This window comes from Cetorhinus maximus, chromosome 22 (assembly GCF_964194155.1).
Source record: "Cetorhinus maximus chromosome 22, sCetMax3.hap1.1, whole genome shotgun sequence".
Classification (NCBI taxonomy): domain Eukaryota; kingdom Metazoa; phylum Chordata; class Chondrichthyes; order Lamniformes; family Cetorhinidae; genus Cetorhinus; species Cetorhinus maximus.
Window position 1 is genome coordinate 42,511,216 of NC_135900.1, and position 19,688 is coordinate 42,530,903.

General features: G+C 44.8%; 1 protein-coding gene across 4 annotated transcripts in view; it reads right to left on the reverse strand.

Annotated features, from left to right (window-relative positions):
• The window catches only part of LOC144696637 (uncharacterized), a 60,845-nt gene that overhangs the window by 27,159 nt on the left and 13,998 nt on the right, over nucleotides 1-19,688 (reverse strand). For 2 of the 4 annotated variants that reach the window (XM_078568179.1, XM_078568176.1), the window contains exons 2-4: nucleotides 18,900-18,997; nucleotides 17,498-17,650; nucleotides 291-370 (exon numbers count right to left, since the gene is read on the reverse strand). In XM_078568179.1, coding sequence (XP_078424305.1) covers nucleotides 291-370; nucleotides 17,498-17,601 — 184 coding nt within the window. In that variant the 5' untranslated portion in view covers nucleotides 17,602-17,650; nucleotides 18,900-18,997. The remainder of the gene's footprint in view (nucleotides 1-290; nucleotides 371-17,497; nucleotides 17,651-18,899; nucleotides 18,998-19,688) is intronic. The other 2 variants (XM_078568177.1, XM_078568178.1) reach the window with 2 other exon arrangements.

Here is a 19,688-nt window from a genome sequence, read left to right on the forward strand (position 1 = left end):
AGAACAGCCTGAAGTCTAAGTCACACTTACACAGTGGCTGATAGTTTTGAAAGGAAGCCACCTCATTATGAAATAGAACCACAGACTATTTTTTTTCAAATCAGGATCACATTGGTAAAATCTATAGAGCTAGAGAATACTGTGAGCTTGTATGGATTTAAATGCAAAATATTGTTAGACTTTTTATTTAATTGATATTTTCCAACTTATAACTGAAGGTGCCTTAGACAAACCAGATCCTTCACTTCATAGCAATAAACAACATGAAAGATGATATATGATTGAACTACCTGCAGCATCAATGTAGAGCAGTGCAGTGAGCAGCAAAACTGTCCTCAGTCTCATGTCTGTAAAATTTCTTTTCCCGTGCCTAAAATAAAAGAGAAAGATTTAATTTTAATTCCAAAGTAATTTTACTTTACTGAAGCAAAGCAGGAATTGCCCACTCTGATTCTAATTCTTCAGTATGATCATTTCATTCTGTGGCAACTTTATATGTGACAAACACAGCAGCTCTTTGGAACTGCAAGGTCCAGATCCAATTGGTTAGATCAGCATTAATGTCAAAATCACTGCTGACCAATAAATTACTGACAGATTCTGATTGGAGCAGAAAGGCCAGGTGGGGCTGGTGAAGATTCAACAAGAAAGTATTACAACTGAAAATATCACAGCATTAAATACAAAAAAATTACATTACTTATCCACTTTACACTGTTAGTCAATTAATTTTGGATGCAAGGGATAAAGCCAAAAGCTTGCGTTCTGGTAAACGTTATTTGGGGTCTTTATCTGAGATATAAAGGGAAATGCATTCAATAAAGCTATTTAAATCCATGCTGATTGTCAGTGAATTCTAGTGATAAGTAACATATTAACTGATTTTCACTGGAAACAAAATCTCTATGAAACAAATCGCAGAACAAAGTGTTTTGTTCAGCACAGAAGTCATTAAAAGCACACAATGAAACAATTAGCACTGGTGTCTTTTTTTAAACTTGATTTATAGTGTCTGTCAAGTGTTGCATTACTTATGAAGTAAAAGTGTATTTATGCTTCAGCACAAAGGCAAAATACCACAGGTGCTGACGATCGGAAATAAAAACAGAAAATGCTGCAAATGCTCAGCGAGTCAGGCAACAATTGTGGGAGATGTTAACTCTGTTTCTCTCTTGCCTCAGGTGCTACCTGGCTGACTGAGTATTTCCAGCATTTCCGTTTTACATTTTGTCTTTAAACTTCCTTTGAAGTGGACCAGAGTCTCAGCTCATGTAATAATAGTCAAGATACAGAAGGGGGGAATTTCTGTTTTGGGAACAATCAGTGATACGGGTTCAAATTACACCCAAAATTTTTCAAGCTTTGAATAGCGTTTTCATTCTCTCCAGTTTCTGCTTCAACACACTTGAATCTAGTAAAATCTGCCATGAACCAATGCAATCAGTGTGTTAGAACAGATTTTAAAAACATGTTGCTGCAACAATTATTAAATATTGGTGAGTTGGCGCAGTTTTATTAATACAGCTTAAAATGAGGTATCGCAAAAATAAGCATTTTAAATCACAGTATCAGTCCATCACCTGAGAACAACCCAATTTTGAATGACTGAAAATGACTTTATAAAACCATACCCAGCCATTTGCAGGTTGTATTGCTCTACAGTTTTCAGTTACTTAGTAAAATTTAAAAAAAGTCTTTAAAACCTGCCTATTAGTGTCATTGTTCCTAAAATAATCTTTTTAATTTTTATAGCCAATAAGTAGGTGCAATTAGCTGAACCTCGCAATGTTGATGAACTGAAACTGAGAGCTCAGCCAGTTTCATAGTCAGCGCCATCATTTAGTGTGATTTTTAAAATATGGCTCAAAAGATTGCAGAAACTCGTTTCGAGTCGAACATAATTTATTTTTAAAATTCTGTAACCTATCCAGCTGGGCTGGCCAACTTTAGGCAAATTCTGCTGAAGAAAACAATGGTCCAGATCTTCTAGTCTCCGGATCGTAGAGACCAGACATATGACCCAAGATGCGCATCAGAACCCTGTGGACCTCCCTACCCGCCTGTCACCTTACCCACCTGTCACTCTACCCACCTGTCACTCTACCCGCCGGTCACTCTACCCGCCTGTCACTCTACCTGCCTGTCACTCTACCTGCCTGTCACTCTACACGCCTGTCACTCTACCCGCCTGTCACTCTACCCGCCTGTCACTCTACCCGCCTGTCACTCTACCCACCTGTCACTCTACCGGCCTGTCACTCTACCTGCCTGTCACTCTACCCGCCTGTCACTCTACCCGCCTGTCACCCACCCTACTCACTTACCCATTTACCTCACCCACCCTGCCCATTCACTAACATTCACATTAGACATTTAAACTGACCATACAGAAGTGAGTGCCATAAAAAGGGGGCTGTGCCCTGTCTTCCCCTGACACTACAGCACTGCTTTTCAAGGGGTGCTGCGCCCAGCATTTCTGGAGAAGTTGGGCTCAGAAGATCCGGCAAGAAATGAGGAGCAGCATCGAGGTGTGGAAATGTTTGAGCAGAGTGGCTATCCGACAATGAGTGCTGCTCCACAGAAGATCCAGTCTATTACAAACCAGCAGAAACTCCAGGCTGCAAGTTATATAATGAGGGTGACTGGTTCAGACAAAGTAAAGCATTGAGCAATGTTCCTTTTTAGCTGCATGTGTGCGTGGCCATGCAGCAGTTTGTAAGGTACCATGCAGACCTTATTCTGTGATAAATACCATGTGAGACTGCTTAGAAAACCTTAAAGTGACCATGTATTGAAAAAACATGGGCTGCGTACAGTAATTAAACCTTTCAGAAAAGTAATGGAAGGTGTTACATCATCACAAGCAATGTTTACTCACCAATAACTTGCTCACCAGTGCTCAGCTCATGTTCAACCAGCACAATAACGATGGCAGAATGATCTCCTTCTGTGCCATAAATTTTCTATGATTCTATGCTTACTTCTCCCCAAACCTAATTATATCCTTAGTCCAAACATAGGCGAAGAGCTGAGTTCGAGGGGTGAAGTGAAAGTGACTGTCCTTGACAGCATTTGACCGAGTGTGGCATGAAGGTGCCCCGGCAAAATTGAAGTCAATGATATCACCGACTGGAGTCATACCTAGCACAAAGGAAAATAGTTGTGGTTGTTGGAGGCCAAACACCTCAGTCTCAGGATATTGCAGTAGTTCCTCAGGGTAGTGTCCTAGGATCAACCATCTTCAGCCATTTCATAAATGACCTTCCCTCCAACATAAGGTCAGAGTGGGGATGTTCACTAATGATTCCGTAGTGATTGGATCCATTCACAACTTCCCAGTCTGTGCCCACATGCAGCAAACCCAGACAACATTCAGATTTGGGCTGATAAGTGACAAGTAACATTCATGCCAAACAAGTGCCAAGCAATTACCATCTTCGACAAAAGATAATCTAACCATCTCCCCTTGACATTCAATGACATTACCACATTGAATCCTCTGCCATTAACATCCTCACAGTCATCATTGATCAGAAGCTTAACTAGACCAGACGCATAACTATTGTGGCTATAAGAGCAGGTTAGAGGCTGGGTATTCTGCAGCAGCTGACTCATGCCTTGTCTTCCCAAAGCATTTCCACCATGTGCAAGGCACAATTCAGCAATGCAATGGAATACTTTCCACTTATCTCGAAGAGTGCATCTCCAAAAACACTCAAGAAACTTGGTGCTGTTCAGGACAAAGCAACCCGCTTGATGGGCACCCCATTCACCACATTAAACATTCACTCCTTCCACCACTGGTGCAGCATGGCATCATTATGCACCAACTACAAAATGTCCCACAGCAACTAATCAAAGCTTCTTTGACAGCACTTTCTGAAACCCCAACCTCTACTTTCTAGGATGACAAGGGCAAAAGGTGCTTGGGAAAAGCACCACTTACAAGTTCCTCTTCCAAGTCGCACACAATCCTTATTAGGAAATATATCTCCTCCATCATCACTGGATCAAAATCCTGGAGCTCCCTCCCTACAGCACAGCAGGAGAACCTTCACCACACGAACTGCAGTGTCCAAGAAGGTGACTCATCACTACCTTCTCAACCAGGGATGGGCAATAAATATTGGCCTTGCCAATGCCTACATTCTGTGAATGAGTAAAGATATATGCTGGGACCCAGCCAGTAGTTTATAATAGTTTATCTTTACTTGCTTGCTTTTGTACTTTGGGCCTCTGCGGCCTTTTTTAACTTGTCCTGCCACTTCAAAAATTTGTACGCTAGATCCCCAGTCCCTCTATTTCTGAATCCCCTTTAAAGTTGTATCATTCAGTTTATATTGCTTCTCACTACATTTCCTGCGTATCACTTTACACTTCTCTGCATTTAATTGCATTTCCACGTATTTGCCCATTTCACCAATCTATGTCCTCCTGCAGTCTGCTACTCAACTTTTAACTGCATTTCCGAGTTTTGTGTGATCTAAACAAACAAATTAAAAGTTACGATCCATCAAGCTGGATCTCACACTGGGATCAGGCTTGTCCAGGGGTAACCTCAACTGGGGATCATAACACAAGTTTATATGTGGTAATGTATATTATATGCAGTACATTGCTAGACACTTTTTGAATGTACGTATACACATTAAACAGACTTTGTTAATCCTCTCTGTTAGTTCATTAAAGAACTCAATCAAATTGGATTTGCCATTATTACATCCATGCTGACTGTCACTTATTAACCCATATTTTTCCAAGGGCCAATTAATTTTGCCTTAGATTATTGTTGCTAAAGGTTTCCCCATTACCAATGTTACGCCGACTGATTCCAGTTTATCCCTCTTTCCTTTTTTGAACAGGGATGTAATATTTGTAAACACCAGTCCTTTGGTAGTGCTCCTGGATCACAGTTCACATTCAACTGAAAAGTTTAAATAACTTGCTCTGAATCCAATTTGATGACTCAATAGTGTGTAATGCAATACTTTCTCATTAACTATGCTTTCAACAAGCTTTGGCATAATTGAAAATAAGAACACTAGCCCTTAATTATTGTTTATGATTCTGATCCCTTGTGGATGTGGCTAATATCAGTTACTGTCTACTCAGATGAGTTAACAAAGGTATCAGAGAGATCTTCGCATCCACGATCTGAAAAGTAAAGTGAGAATCAAAGGACCAACGCTACCTCAGTTAGCAGCTTCCAAAAGCTAAAGTTTGATAGTTCAATTTTTCTAATCCAAGCCTTAATGGAACTCATTGGTGGAAATATTTATTGCAGGACCTGAATTTCAAACGATGTTCCTAAAAATATGGTGCTGAACATCTTCAAATTATTTACCATAGACTTCATAGTTTACCAGTAAAAAGTTTAATGGAAATAGGTTCACTGTTTGATAATCTTCAGCTATTGATTATACACTTTGGAGATGATTGAGACCTCATAATGCCAGTGAAATAATGGCAGTTTATTTTCTCTGGGAAGTGCACTTATCCCTCTTAACTGGTAGAGTTGATAAATGGCATAACAGATGTAATTAGTATGAAAAGTGGCAAGATTCTGCCTTTGTGATATCTGTCTGTTTTGTAGCATGTTCAAGTTAACAATAGCAATTTTCAAGAGCACAGGATGTGTTTGTTATTAGTGGATTCATTTAAACAAAGGGAAAAAAAACATAATTGTGATGTGCATGCAATTTCCTCATGTTCACAGCACATTATGTTGACTGAGCTGCCTCGGTCTTTAAAATTGGCATTCAGTGTTTCTACTGTGGTGCATATGCCCTTCTCCAGATTATTAATAAATTAATAAATAAAATGAAGAGAAGGGGAAGGGGGATAAATGATAAAGCCTACTCCTGATCAGATCCTATTGAGAAGACATCCCATTTAAAACCAGCCCTTGTTTATAGTTGTTCAATCAATTTGTTATCAACATCTCTTTCCACCCCCACACCTAAATATATACATAGAGAATTAAATTTGGTATGTCTGTCACATCTTCCATCGAAAATGTTATGTAACTATATTCCTGTGGACATTCTCATACTAAAAGCATCCACCAATTACATTTATCTGTAACTATTCCCCATATGGGTGATGCATAAATAGGATTTCCAATAATAATCTGAGCACTGTGGTAAAGTACTGGGTTTGGCACAGGGAAATACTGAACTGCTTTCAGTCTGCATGCAACTGCAGAGTCTAGCCTGAATGTCACTGTTATCGTGTTTCCGAGTATGACCAGATTGGGAAGCTAAAGCCACCCTTTGTTTGTGATTACTCAATAAATTTGTTATAATTTTTACACTTCACCACCCACAACATCTAATCACTAGAAGTGATTTCTAAAGGCATTAACCAGGATTACCTATCAATTTGCCATCTCATCCCTTGAATTGCCAATCCTGACCACATGATCTGATCATGGGAATCCAATCACATGATATCCGATCATATGACTTGTACAAATATTATTGCATTTACCTTATAACTATTGAATTCCCTGTAGTTCAGTACTTTTGTTCTTGGCTTCATACTAGCAGCTGTTGTTCTATCTGTTCCAAGAACTAGGAAGCCACATGTGAACAGGTGAAGAGGGGAAAGCTTTCCTACCACTGAAGTTAAACTGACAGGCCTGTACCTGTTGGGCTTATCCTTACACTCTTTTTTGAACAACGATGTTGTTCACATTTGGAATTCTCCAGTCCTCTGACATCACCCCTCTAAGGAGAATTGAAACCCTGCAAATACCACCCTTACTTCCCTCAGTATCCTTGGATACATTTCAATTGATCCTGGTGACTTCTCAATTTTAAATGCAGCCAGCCTATCTAATACCTCAAATTTTTAACCCATCAAGAGTCTCAACTGCCTCAACTTTCACTATGATTTGGGCAGCATTTTCTTCCTTGGTAAAGACATGCAATGTATTCATTTACTACCTCAGCCATGCCTCTGCCTATGTCTTTAAATCCACTTTTAGGTCCCTAATCAGCCCCAGTCTCCCTTTTACCACTCTTTTACTATTTATATGTCTACAGAAGACTTTTGGCTTCCCTTTTCTGTTAGCTGCCAGTCTCTTCTCATATTCTCTCTTTGCTTCTCTTCTTTGTTTTTTCACTTTCCCTCTGAACCTTCTATACTGGGTCTCAATTGTATTATCCGCATGACATCTGTTATATGACCTTTTTTCTGCTTCATCTTATTCTCTATCTTTTTCAGAATTTAGGGAGCTCCATATTTGCTTACCTTATATTTCCATTTATTTGATAATTGCTTCAGTAAAGCACCTTACATCTTATTATAATAAAGATGATATATAAATGCAAATTGTTGTTGTTGAACATCATCCAGGACAAATCAGTCCACATGATGATGGCTTAACAATCATATATTAGATGCAATATTGCCCCGTCCACCAGAGTACATACTGCAGCCACAGTATGCCAATCTACAAAATACATAGCAGCAATTTGACATGATTACTTTACTATCTTCTTCTATATAAGAAATAGGAGCAAGAGTAGGATATTTGGGCCTTTGAGCCTGCTCTTCTATTTAATGACATCATGGCTGATCTTTAACCTCAACTTGACTTTCCTGCCCAATCCCCATGTTTTTTGATTGCTTAGAGTCCAAAAATCTATTGATTCCAGCCCTGAATATGCTCAACAACTGAGCCTCCATGGCTCTCTGGGGTAGAGAATTCCAAAGATTCATGATTCCGAGTGAAGAAAATTCTCCTCACCTCAGTCCTATATGACCGACCCCTTACCCTGTTAGGAAATTCCCATCCCTTTAATATTAATGCAGGCTCATGGACTCAAAAGATAGAGATATCTGAAAAATATCCGTTATTTATCAAATCAATGCAAATCCAACATACACAGTACTTCAGGGGATAGTACTGATTTTCTCTATGTGCAAATAATGGACTTCAAGTATTCATGAACTGAGTCCTAATATGTTATGTTAATGCAGAATTAGTAGTATGCAAGATTTGAAAATCAACACAAGATCCATATGTAGGTATGCAGGTGTGCCAGCTGTCATGCAAACTGCTGCCCCACCAATGCCACACACACGTACAATGCAGCAGCTTTATTCATTCATTGTTCTCTGGCCACTTCCCATGCTTGACTGCTCAAGCTGGTCTTATAAGTCTGCACTTTATTATCTCTTCAAACACTTCCCCTGGTCAAACTTCCACTCTTATCATCTATCTACAGACAATTTGGCATCTGGTCACCACTCAACATGCCTTCCCCATGGAATTCTCAACTTAATACCTTTGTTGATCAGAGTTGGATTTGAGCAAGTTATCCCTATAATTATTCCACCTATCTACTATTATTAATACAGCGCCAATGAAGTGCTGAATTTTCTGACAGATGGCATCATTCTTTTATAATGGCATTATTGGCATGGATTTATCAGCCTGGGGATGGTGGGGAGGTGTTTGTGTAAGGGCAGAGGGAGGGGATGGAAAGAGAGCAGAGGAGTTAACTAAGTGCTTTTTAGATCTGCTCCACTTCTTTCATAACTTATCATGTGATTCAAAAGGGTTGCCACTTACCATTTTGGTGCTAGTATATAAATACCACATTGGAGGCAAAGTTCTGATGGTAGGCAGCAGTCTGGAAACAGAGATCGTTGTGCAGCTACAAATGCCCTTAAATTCCTTCCTGAAAATTGACCTGCTTGCAAATTGCCTTTGTGCTCAATTCTTCAATATCATCTGTGACTGTGCACTCAATCCTTCAGTATCATCAGTGGAGCATTCCTAAATAACACTCTATGACCATAAGCATTACTTTTTATATCTGGGTTTCTCTTGTAGGTGCCTCTAATTTTTCCATGTTCCGCAGTAATAGAGAAGATAAGTTTTTTTGTGTCAATGCCCAAGTGGATGGGATGTTTGTAAAATCTAACACCAGTTTGCATCACTTTATGTGATGACAAAAATGATTCTGTAGTTTGTGCTAATGAACTACTCCCAGTTACAGCACTGTCCACGTGAGGCTGAAATCATGAAGTAATTCATGTGGAGCACTGTTCACCAGTAACTATCTGCTTTCCTTATCCTAAATGATCGGCCCCTTATCCCTAGACCCTGGCCTCGTGTTTTAGATTCATAGATCAGTGGGAACACCCTGTCAAGCACATACAGAATCTTGAATGTTTAAATGAGATCACCTCATCCTTCTAAACTCCATAGAGTAAGACCCAATTTGCTCAGCCTGTCATCATAGGACAACCTTTTCATTCCAGGGACCAGTCCAGTGAACTTTTGTTGTGCAGCCACCAATGCAAGTATATCCTTCCTTACACACGGGGTAGAATTCTCCCCCCATTGGGGGTGCTGCACAGGGGCGGGCGCGGACCCAATCAGCGCCCCCGATCAGCTGCGTGCCGCCATTTTACGTGGGCGGGCCAATTAAGGCCCTCCCAGTGTGATGTCCGCCCGGAAGCGCTGAGCGCTCCCTGTGCAGGTGAGGTGGTGGGGTGGAGGGTGGTTCCCTGAGTCGGGAGCGTGAAAGAGCGCAGAAATCTCCCTGAGGCACAGAAGGAGATTAGTTTTAAGTTTTAACAGTTCAACAAAGTGTTAAAAAAAATTTTATGACATGTCCCCTCATGTGAAACTGTCACATAAATTGGGACATGTCCATTAATTTCAATAAAAATTTTGGAGAAAATTTAAAATCATTCATGAAACCTCATCCCGTTAGTTAAATGGCCTTAATAGGCCTTTGACAGTTTGGCGGGCGGGCAGCCGACTTGGCTACGCACCCACTGAACTGAAAATCTAAATGACGTCGGGACGTCCACCCGACATCGCCAAGCGTCATTTGATGCCTCGGCGAGCGGGGGCGGGGCCCGCTTGCCGAGCCAGAGATTCAGCTCATGGAGACCAACGTTGCAGATAGTACTCGAGGGGCAGAATTTTCTGGATAATGTGGGGGGTGGGTGGGGGCGTAGGTTGGGGGGGCGGAGCAAGACCAGGCACAGGTGGACATGGACCTGATGGCCACTCGTGATTGGGTACGTGCTGCCATTTTAAGTGGGTGGGCCAATTAAGGCCCGCCCAGCGTGTTTCACGACTCCTGTGCATAGCGAGAGTGGGTGGGCGGTGATGGGCGCGCTCAGCCCACTAGGTCCAATGGTGACCCAAAGGCCTGTATAAAGGAAGGTCTGGCAGCTTTGGAAAGGCTGCTCACAATGGCTGGGTGAAGGGCTCTGCAGAGGGGCAATGGAGGTGACGCAAGTCTGGAGGGCAGGCCGTCGGGGCAGGCCAGGCCGGAGGGTAGGCCATCGGGGCAGGCCAGGCCAGACGGCAGACCATCGAGGCAGGCCAGGCCGGACGGCAGACCATCGAGGTAGGCCAGGCAGGAGGGTAGGCCATGGGGGCAGGCCAGGCAGGAGGGTAGGGCGGGGGGCCAGTGTGCCCCTCATTTTTCCAATGACTGACTTGCTGCTCTCCTCGAGGAAGTGGTATCATGGCGGGAGGTGCTGGTTCCCCAGGACAGGAGGAGGAGGCCCCCCCCCCACATGATGAAACGTGCCTGGGAGGAGGTGGCGGAGGTGGTGAGCTCCCACAATGTGGTGCGATGCACCTGGATCCAGTGTCGCAAGCGCTTCAATGACTTGTTGCGCTCTGGAAGGGTGAGGACAATGTTGGCATTGGTCACTTAACCCAGCAGGTCGGCTTTACCCCCTGATGCTCTCCCCCCACCCCTCAAAGTTTGAGTGTAGTGACTGCATTGAATCATTGACGGCATGTGTCCTTTGCTGGGTGGGCCAGCAGATATTGGCCATGCTGAGGTCAGCTCAAGAGGGTGGTGAAGAGATGGGTTCTGCGCCCGCAGCATGTGGAACACTGTGACCCACATTACTGGTTTGGGGGCAACCTGGAGGAGCTGGACCTAGGCGCAGTGCTGGAACTCCAGGATATGTCCAAGTAAGGGTGATGTCATGCTGCGAGGGGAGCTTCAAGGTGGCGTGGCAACGAACCATCTGCTGCCCTCTGTGCTCCACGTGCTTGCGCCTCCTTGCTATGGAAGGTTATAGTGTGTGGTGCCTAATGTGATGTAGGCAGCATCTGGCCAAGGGGGTCGGGGAGTGGGTAACAGGCCTAGCATCTTTGTGTGAGTGTTCGGCAGCAGCGGGGTGAGGAGGCTCTGGAACCCTGCAATGTCCCACTCTGGTTGGGGTGGGCCGTCCGCAAAGAGAGTCCAGGTACAAGTAGCGCTAATCAATGCTCTTCTCTCCTTTTCAGGAGAAGAATGCACATAATGCCACCGAGCGGGTGAGGACTGGCGGCAGGCCGGCACAGTTAGCGATTCTCAGTCACTTCGAGCAGGAGACCCTGGATTTGGAAAGGCGCCATGTGCCCAGGTCCACCAGTGTTGGTGAGGCTGGGGTGCCATGGCTGGGTATGTGTGCCCAGCAGTGAGGTCACCATTGTTCTCCCAACAGCCATGGCAGTGCTGAATGTTCAGTGATTGAAGTTTGCAACATGGTTTGACCATTGCTTATGGAAGGATGAGCGCATAATGATCCGGGGGACAGGGATGCACATTGACATTGTCTCCACGTTAACTGATCCAATGTCCTTGTTCTTCCTTTCAGCATCAGCGGAGCAGGGCCGGGAGGAGGAGCAGCAGAGACCCTCTCTCACACCTGAGGGCCCTGAAGTCTCAGACTTACCAGCGTCACACCATCTCTGCCAGGCAGGCACCAACGCAGATACTAGCACCTCAGTGGGAATTAGAACATCGGCTAGTGTCCCGGGGCACAGTGGTGAGGCACTTCACAGTCACTAGAGTAGCTGGCAGAGACAGAGAGTGCCCATGGCGCCAACAGTTGGAGGACTGCAGGGGACCAGGCACATGCTCAGTCGGTGCCTGATAATGTGCCTCTGGAGCCGTCCGCTATGCAGCAGGGGCATGAAATGTGGCTCGGTGTGTGGGAGCATCTGGGGGAGATACATGCTTGGCTTGGTGTCCGTGGTGGAGGAGACTACGCGGACGATCGCCGAAGCAATGAGCCTCATGTCCGAGCGCCATGCAGCCTCCTTGGAGGGAGTGGCGACTCTCATGGAGAGGCTCCTCCAGGACACCAGTCAGGGCTTCCTGGGGATGCGCTCCGACTAGCAAGCCCTCAAATTGGCATTGACCTCAGCTGGTCAGTGCCAGTGTGGGAGATGGTGTGGGCACCAAGTTTCCCAGCTCGGTGCCCGTCCATCCACGGTGAGCAGGGGGGTCCTTAGCAACCTCACGTCGGCGCAGCAGCTGCCTGTCGTCTCTGCGGGCATCTCTTAGGGCACTCCGGATGAGGGCGGCAGCAGCTCCGCCCCTCTCCCAGTGACCGTTGCATCCAGTGAGGCTGCGACGACTGGGGAGATGCCAGCTGTGGAACTGGCAGCTCCCTCCCAGGCGGGGCCAGCACAGGCTCCATGGGCCAGAGAACGACCACCAAGGTCATCGAGGCCAACAGGACAGCAGAGTCAGCAGGCTGTCTCAGATGCCACTCCCAGCGAGAGGTCAGCACCAAGATGTAGCACCTGGAAATGTAAACATAAGGCACCCTAGGCACACCACGGGGTTTATCACTGGTGCTTTTGTGTTGGTCCGCAATGAGGTCTTTATGATTTGTTTTGAATTGGAACACCTTTGTCATTTTGTTTCCTATAGTTTCTTTGTCTGTGATATTAAATTCAGACATGTGATCATGGCTGAGGGTGCCTCTTTTCTTCTGCAGGTGGATGGTTTCCAAAAATGCTTTCCAAAAGCTTTGTGGGACATTCAGCTTTATTAACAAGGCCCTTAGTTACTGTTCCTAACGTAGAAGATTTGGAACATAGGTATCGAGTATGGAGCCTACAGCCCAGGCTTGTCCTGGTGGGCCATCTGTGGTGTGCTAGCTGAAGGTTCTTTGGATTAAAGCCTCCCGGGTGTCTCTGCCTCCCTGGAGTATGCCTGGGTCAGCGTCTACCCCCTCAGCATTTCCCTTTGCGTGCTCATCCTTGGACTCACTGCTGGACTCATCGTGTGCAGCCACAGCCACTGCGTCGACGTCTTCATTGTCCACAGCGTCCCCCCCTTTCCAGCGCAAGATTGTGGAGAGTGCAGCATGCAACCACTATCACCAACACATGATCTGGGGGGTACTGGAGCGCACCCCCTGAGTGGCCCAAACATCGGAAGCGCATCTTGAGAAGACCGATGGTTCTCTCCAGCACAGCCCTTGTGGAGGCTCCTATTGTACCACTGCTCAGCCTCTGTTCTGGGATAGTGGAGAGGTGTCATGAGCCACCTTCTGAGGGGATAGCCCTGGTCACCCAGCAGCCATCCATCCAGCCGGGCTGGAGCACTGAAGAGCCCCGGCATCTGGGAGTGTCTGAGGATGTAGGCATCGTGGGAGCTGCCTGGGTACCTTGCACAGACTTGTAGAATCAGCATCCTGTGATCACACACTATCTGCATATTCATGGAGTGGAAGCCCTTCCTGTTGATGGCCACATGTGTGTAGTCTATTGCACCCTGGAAGCGAGGGAAACCAACAATTGCTGTGAAGCCTCTGGCTCGCTGTGCCTGGCTTGCCTGGTCCCAACGGAAGTGGATGAAGGTCAAAGCACGCCTAAACAGAGCGTCTGTAACCTGCTTGACACAAGTGTGGACAGCTGATTTGAAGACACGGCAAAGATCACCCACTGAGCCCTGGAAGGAGCCAGAGGCATAGATGTTGAGGGCAGCTGTGACCTTTAGAGCCACTGGCGTGGGGTGCCCACCCACACAGTTAGCGGAGATCTCAGGCCCAATCATCTGACAGGTATAGTTGACTGTCTCCGTTGAGAATCAGAGCCTCCTTTGGCACTGCACCTCAGAGGTGTTGAGGTAGCTGCTTCACCACCTGTGTACCCTGGCAGCAGGATAGTGGCATCTTCTGCAGTCCCTTCTGCCTTGGTCTACCTCTTGGCCCTGCGCCCCTTGTGCCTGCGCCTGGACTCCCAAAGGTGGCTCCACTGGAGGCTGAATGTGCACTCCGGGCCTCCTCCCCCTTCTAGCCCTCCCTTCCTCCTCAGAGGAGGTGCCTCCAGTGGAGAGTTCAGCTCCCATTCCCAGGCTATGGAAAGGCTTCCTGAAATCTGCAGGCCCAGAAAAGATTCCTCACTGCAGAGTGCGGACCTGAAGGTTAAGAGTCTAGATAAAGCAGCTGGTATGCGTTTTGAAGTATTGCAGATCACACAGGCAAGTTTCAAAAAATTTGAAAAATCAATATTGAGAGAGCACACTCGCAACACCACTGAGCCCTCTTATCCCACCCGTGGATGAGGTTTATACAAATGTGTCCTACCTGCCTACGCATTGTGTCTGTGCGCCGACCCGAAGATTGCACGGGCGTCAAAAAATCAGCATCGATTGGTGAGTCAAGGACCTTAAGTGGCCCGCTAATTAATGATGGGCGCACAGCGGATATCATTGCGCACCCGCCCAACAAAGTATTGCGATGGCGCGCGGTGACATTGGGATGCTCGCCCGATGTCTCTGCGCATCTTGTTACACACGGACATGCGGGGCCCGCCCCCACACCCCAACGGGAAAATTCTACCAGATGCGGTCTCACCAAATCTCTGTACAATTGTAGCAAGACTTCTTTATTGCTGTACTTCAATGCCCTTGCAATAAAACCCAACATGCCATTTGCCTTCCTATTTGCTTGCCAAACCTGCATGTTGAATTCTTGTGTTCCATGTATGCTCAAGTCTCTGTGAACATCAACATTTACAAGTTTCATGCCTTTTAAAAAATGTTCTGCTTTCCTATTCTTATGACCAAAGTGAATAAGCTCACATAAAATGTCTTGGGTAAATGAGTTTGTTGGCCAACCAAACTCTTACTGCAAACCTTGCAACCTTCTCATCAATTGCTGCTTGCAATCAATAACAGGGAGAGACTGATGTAGGAATAAACAGTGATGGTTTATTGGGACACAGGGCAAGCACCAGATCATATGTGCTCACTCAGAGACATCCAGAACTAAACTTACAGTTCCCAGCTGCCCGCATTGTACAGTGATTCACTAGTGCTGTCACATGATCAATACACTTGCATTCTCTCAAAGGGACAGGGTACCTCACTTTACCACACTCACTCTTCTCTACATCATACTATCATCTTGTTGCCCACTCACTTAACCTGTCTATGGGCAGGATTTTCCCCCCATTGGGGGGTAAGTTGAATGGTGGGCACGCACAGGCGCGCTTCCAATCGGGACCCCCGATCGGGGGCGCGGCACCATTTTACGTGCGTGGGCCAATTAAGGCCCGCCCAGTGTGATGTCCGCATGGAAGCGCTGGGTGTTCCCTGTGCGGGCGGGATGGGGGGAATCCCAAAATCGAGAGTGCGCTCTTTCACACATGCGCACGAAGAAGCGCACTCATCTCCCTGAGGCTAAGTGCTGCCTCAGGGAGATTGGCTGTTCTGTGACAGAAATTAAAAATAGAAAAAAAAGTTCCTGACATGTCCCCTCATGTGACACTGTCCATAATTTTAACAAAAACTGTGTTAAAATTTTAAAAAACCTACATGAAACATCACCCCGCCCGTGGATGAGGTTTCGTGCTTTTTCTAATTCCCGCTGGGGCTCCCGGCCTGCCCGCCAACCTTAAGGTTGGACGGGCAGGTCCTTTAATGAGCTAATTGACTCTGTCAATAGCCTCAATTGGCCATTGACAGGTCGGCGGGCAAACAGCTGATTTTGCTGCGCCCCCGCCTACTGGAAAATTTAAATGGGGTGCGGTGACGCGGGAGTTCCTTCCGACATCACCACGCGTCAGCGAGCGGGCCCCACCCCCCTCTCACCAATGGGAAAATCCTGCCCTATATCTTTTTGCAGCCTATCCATGTCCTTTTCACAGCTTACATTCCACGTAGCTTTGTATCATCAGCAAATTAGATATGTTACACTCTGTCTCTTCATCCAAGTCATTAATGTAGATGGTAAATAGCTTGAGGTCCCAGAACTGATCTTTGCGGCACTTCACTAGTCTGGTTCTGACATCGTTGATCTCTCTGCTGCACCATCTTTCATCTTATACCACTTTAATCATTTAAATAGATGGGTGTTTCAGGTAGACCCCTGTCTATTTTTCACTTGACTTGTGATCAATATAAGACTCTTTTTCTTGGATGTCTTATTACCCTTTGATGTTTGGTGAAAATTTATATAAGTAAAGTTCTATCTACATACAGCTGCTTCATCAATGACCTTCCCTCTATCATAAGGTCAGAAGTGGGGATGCTCGCTGATGATTGCACAATATTCAGCACCATTCGTGACTCCTCAGATACTGAAGCAATCTGTGTCCATATGTAGCAAGACCTGGAAAATATCCGGGCTTGGGCTAACAAGTGGCAAGTAACATTCGTGCCACATAAGTGCCAGGCAATAACCATCTCCAACAAGAGAGAATCTAAGCATCTTCCTTGACATTCAATGGCATTACCATCACTGAATCCTCCACTGTCAATATCCTGGGAGTTACCATTGACCAGAAAGTGAACAGGACCAGCCATATAAATATTGTGGCTACAAAAGCAGGTCAGAAGTTAGAAATTCTGCAGTGAGTACTCACCTCCCGGCTCCCCAAAACCTGTCCACTATCTACAAGGTACAAGTCAGGAGTGTGATGTCTGGATAAGTGCAGATTCAACAACACTCAAGAAGTTTGGCACCATCCAGGACAAAGGAGCCTGCATGGTTGGCACCCCATCTACCACCTTCAACATTCACTCCCTCCATCACCAAAGCATTGTGGCAGTAGTGTGTACCATCCACAAGATGCACTGCAGCAACTTATCAAGGCTCCTTCAACAGCGCCTTCCAAACCCGTAACCTATACCACCTAAAAGGACCAGGGTGGCAGATGTGTGGAAACACCACAACCTGTTAAGTTCCCCACCAAGTCACATATACTGACTTGGAAATATATTGCCGTTCCTTCACTGTCGTTGGGTCAAATTCCTGGAACTCCCCCCCTAACAGCACTGTGGGTGTACCTACACCACATGGACTTCAGCGATTCAAATAGGTAACTTGCCACCACCTTCTCAAGGGTAATTAGGGATGGACAATAAATGCTGGCCAGCAATGTCCACACCCTGTGAAAGAGTTAATTTTAAAAGTCTCCTCTTTTTTCAGCTATCACAGCTCTGCTGAAGTCTTATAAATATTTAATTTTCAGTTAATTCTGGTGAATTCATTTTCAGTTCCACATAATCATCATCTACTGTTAGGAACAGGAAAATCTTCAAAAATACATCTAACAATTGAAAACATCCTTTACATTGGCATCATTTTTTTAAAAAGAAGCTACTACTAAAATCATTTTATGAAACTGAGAAATGTAAAAGGAATATAAAGCTATACTCCAGCATTCATGGAGTTTTCATTGGGCCCATTCCAGATGGGCAAAGGGAATGTGTGCGACCTTTTTCTCACCATCTTTCTCCTCATCGTTATCCACATCATCGTTGTCATCTTAGTCAACATGGTAGTAGTTTTGGTCCTCTTCCTCCTCCCGATCATCATCATCTTTCTCCTCTCCAGCAGACTCTCTCTCCTCCCAGTCGCCGCGATGGATCTGCAGGAAAGGTGAGCATATACCAATGATGGGTGACTATACCAACAGTGGGATCAAAGGGACAGTCAGTTTCAGTTTCCATAAATATTCTCCTTATGGCCCACTAACTTTATATTGTTTCTCTTGGAATTTCTCTGGGTCTCTCACCCCAGATGGATTGGAGATGCCCAACAGAAATTCAGCTCAAGGGAAGTGTGTGACAGCTCCTGCCATAATGACTAGTAATGTACCTACTAACCTACAATATGTACTGCACTGCCGATATTGTTATGTCTAAATGCTGGAGCTGAATGCCTCGCCAGAAACTTCTCCTTGTAGCGGTCAGTTCTCTAAAGTGCAGAATTCACTGACTTTCATGGGTGGTGTGTACAAGTTTCTCCTCTAATAAAGTAAAGTTAGTGCAGTAAAGAGGAGCATTTGAATGATGTCTCTCAGGTGGAATCAAACTGTTAATGTAACATGTTGGTATTACCTGGTTAAAGTGAAGGAACAGATTTTAAGATATTGCAAGCAGGAGGAGATATGGGAGATGGAATGAAGCAGTAGTACATTGTAACAGGGTGGCTTTTACAGGGAGAACCATGTGTTGATGACCATGGATGAAAAGATGAAGTGGGCAGTATAATACCTTCCCTGCCTTCATCAGGTCACTGAGCCTTTTCTGGTATGAATCTGGGGATCTGCAGTTCTCTGTGACCTCCCTCCATGCAGCATGCTAGACACTTTTATGTGATTTCCTCCAATGGGAATCTAACATTTTCCCTTTCCTCATCTCACTTAGCAGTGTCTCTTAGTCACCCTCATTAAAAACATGCATTGTTCTACCCCCTACAATACCCCGCTCATTGCTTTGGGTGCCTCTGGAAGATATGTCATTTGGTGACATGGTTTAAAAGTGTCACAAAAACTAGCATAAGCAGCACAAGATCATGACAGTAACTTCAATCTGGCAAAATATCCAATGTTTACCCATTGCTATCTTCATTTGTTGCTCTGTAAAGTTCTACACCTGCAATATCTATTCACTTCACCACAGGACTTCCATGTTGCATGTTTGCACTCGTTCAATGCCAGTGCATATTAAAATAAACTGACCATGAGATTAGTAGCAAGTTCAGAGAGTTTGGGAGAACTAGAGGGTTGAAGTGCTGCCTCAGGGATGAACGCCATAGTAAATGACCCAATAGTGCATTAATAAATCTTAAAAAGTACGCTCTTTAAGCCATTATCAGATGAGTAGTCTATGTACCTTATTCAGTTGTGATTCCCTTCTTCTAACCGATCATCATTCTGTGGTTACCTCACTTGTAATCGCATTTCGCTTTCTCTCTTGGACTAACTTTCTTCCTGTGTACAATGGGAAACCACATACTACTGATTTTGTATGTTAATCTAGAGTTAATTGTTTTCTAGCAAAATAGTCATTTTGGCTGTAAATTGCTCATGAAGTAGTTGAAATATAACAATAGTCCGTTAAACAGTGAAGAAGAGCAGTGACAAAAGTTACAGGTTAATATTTCACTCAGTTTGGACTTACCAAAAAAGGCCACAATGTACAATAAGACAAAACAAACTTTGTTACCATTTAATGCAATATTCTAGAAAATAGGACTTAGACTTAACTTTCAGAATTAACACTTACAGCTCTAGATGTAATCAACAACAGCATTGCTATGTACCATTCCTCATATAGCTAAGCATCTCAGAATCCTTTACGAAACGAAAGGGAGAGCCATTTGGCCGGGGAAGACATTAACATAATTAACCCGAGCATAATAGGATGGAATTCCTTCCCCCCACAGTTTCAGTGGCTAAGAGATTGGATTCTTTTCCGTTGAATAGCCAGTGGCTAGTGAAAAGATGCTTCATGTTATATTGGAACAACCCAATGTCGAATGTCTGGTGCTTACAGAAATATAGTCTATTCTTTTTACATTATTAATTATACATACTCTAGTTCAGGGTCTATCTTCTAAAAGCCAGTAATCTTTCCACTCCTTTAAATAGAAATCTTTTGCATCCACCTGAGGAGATGGAT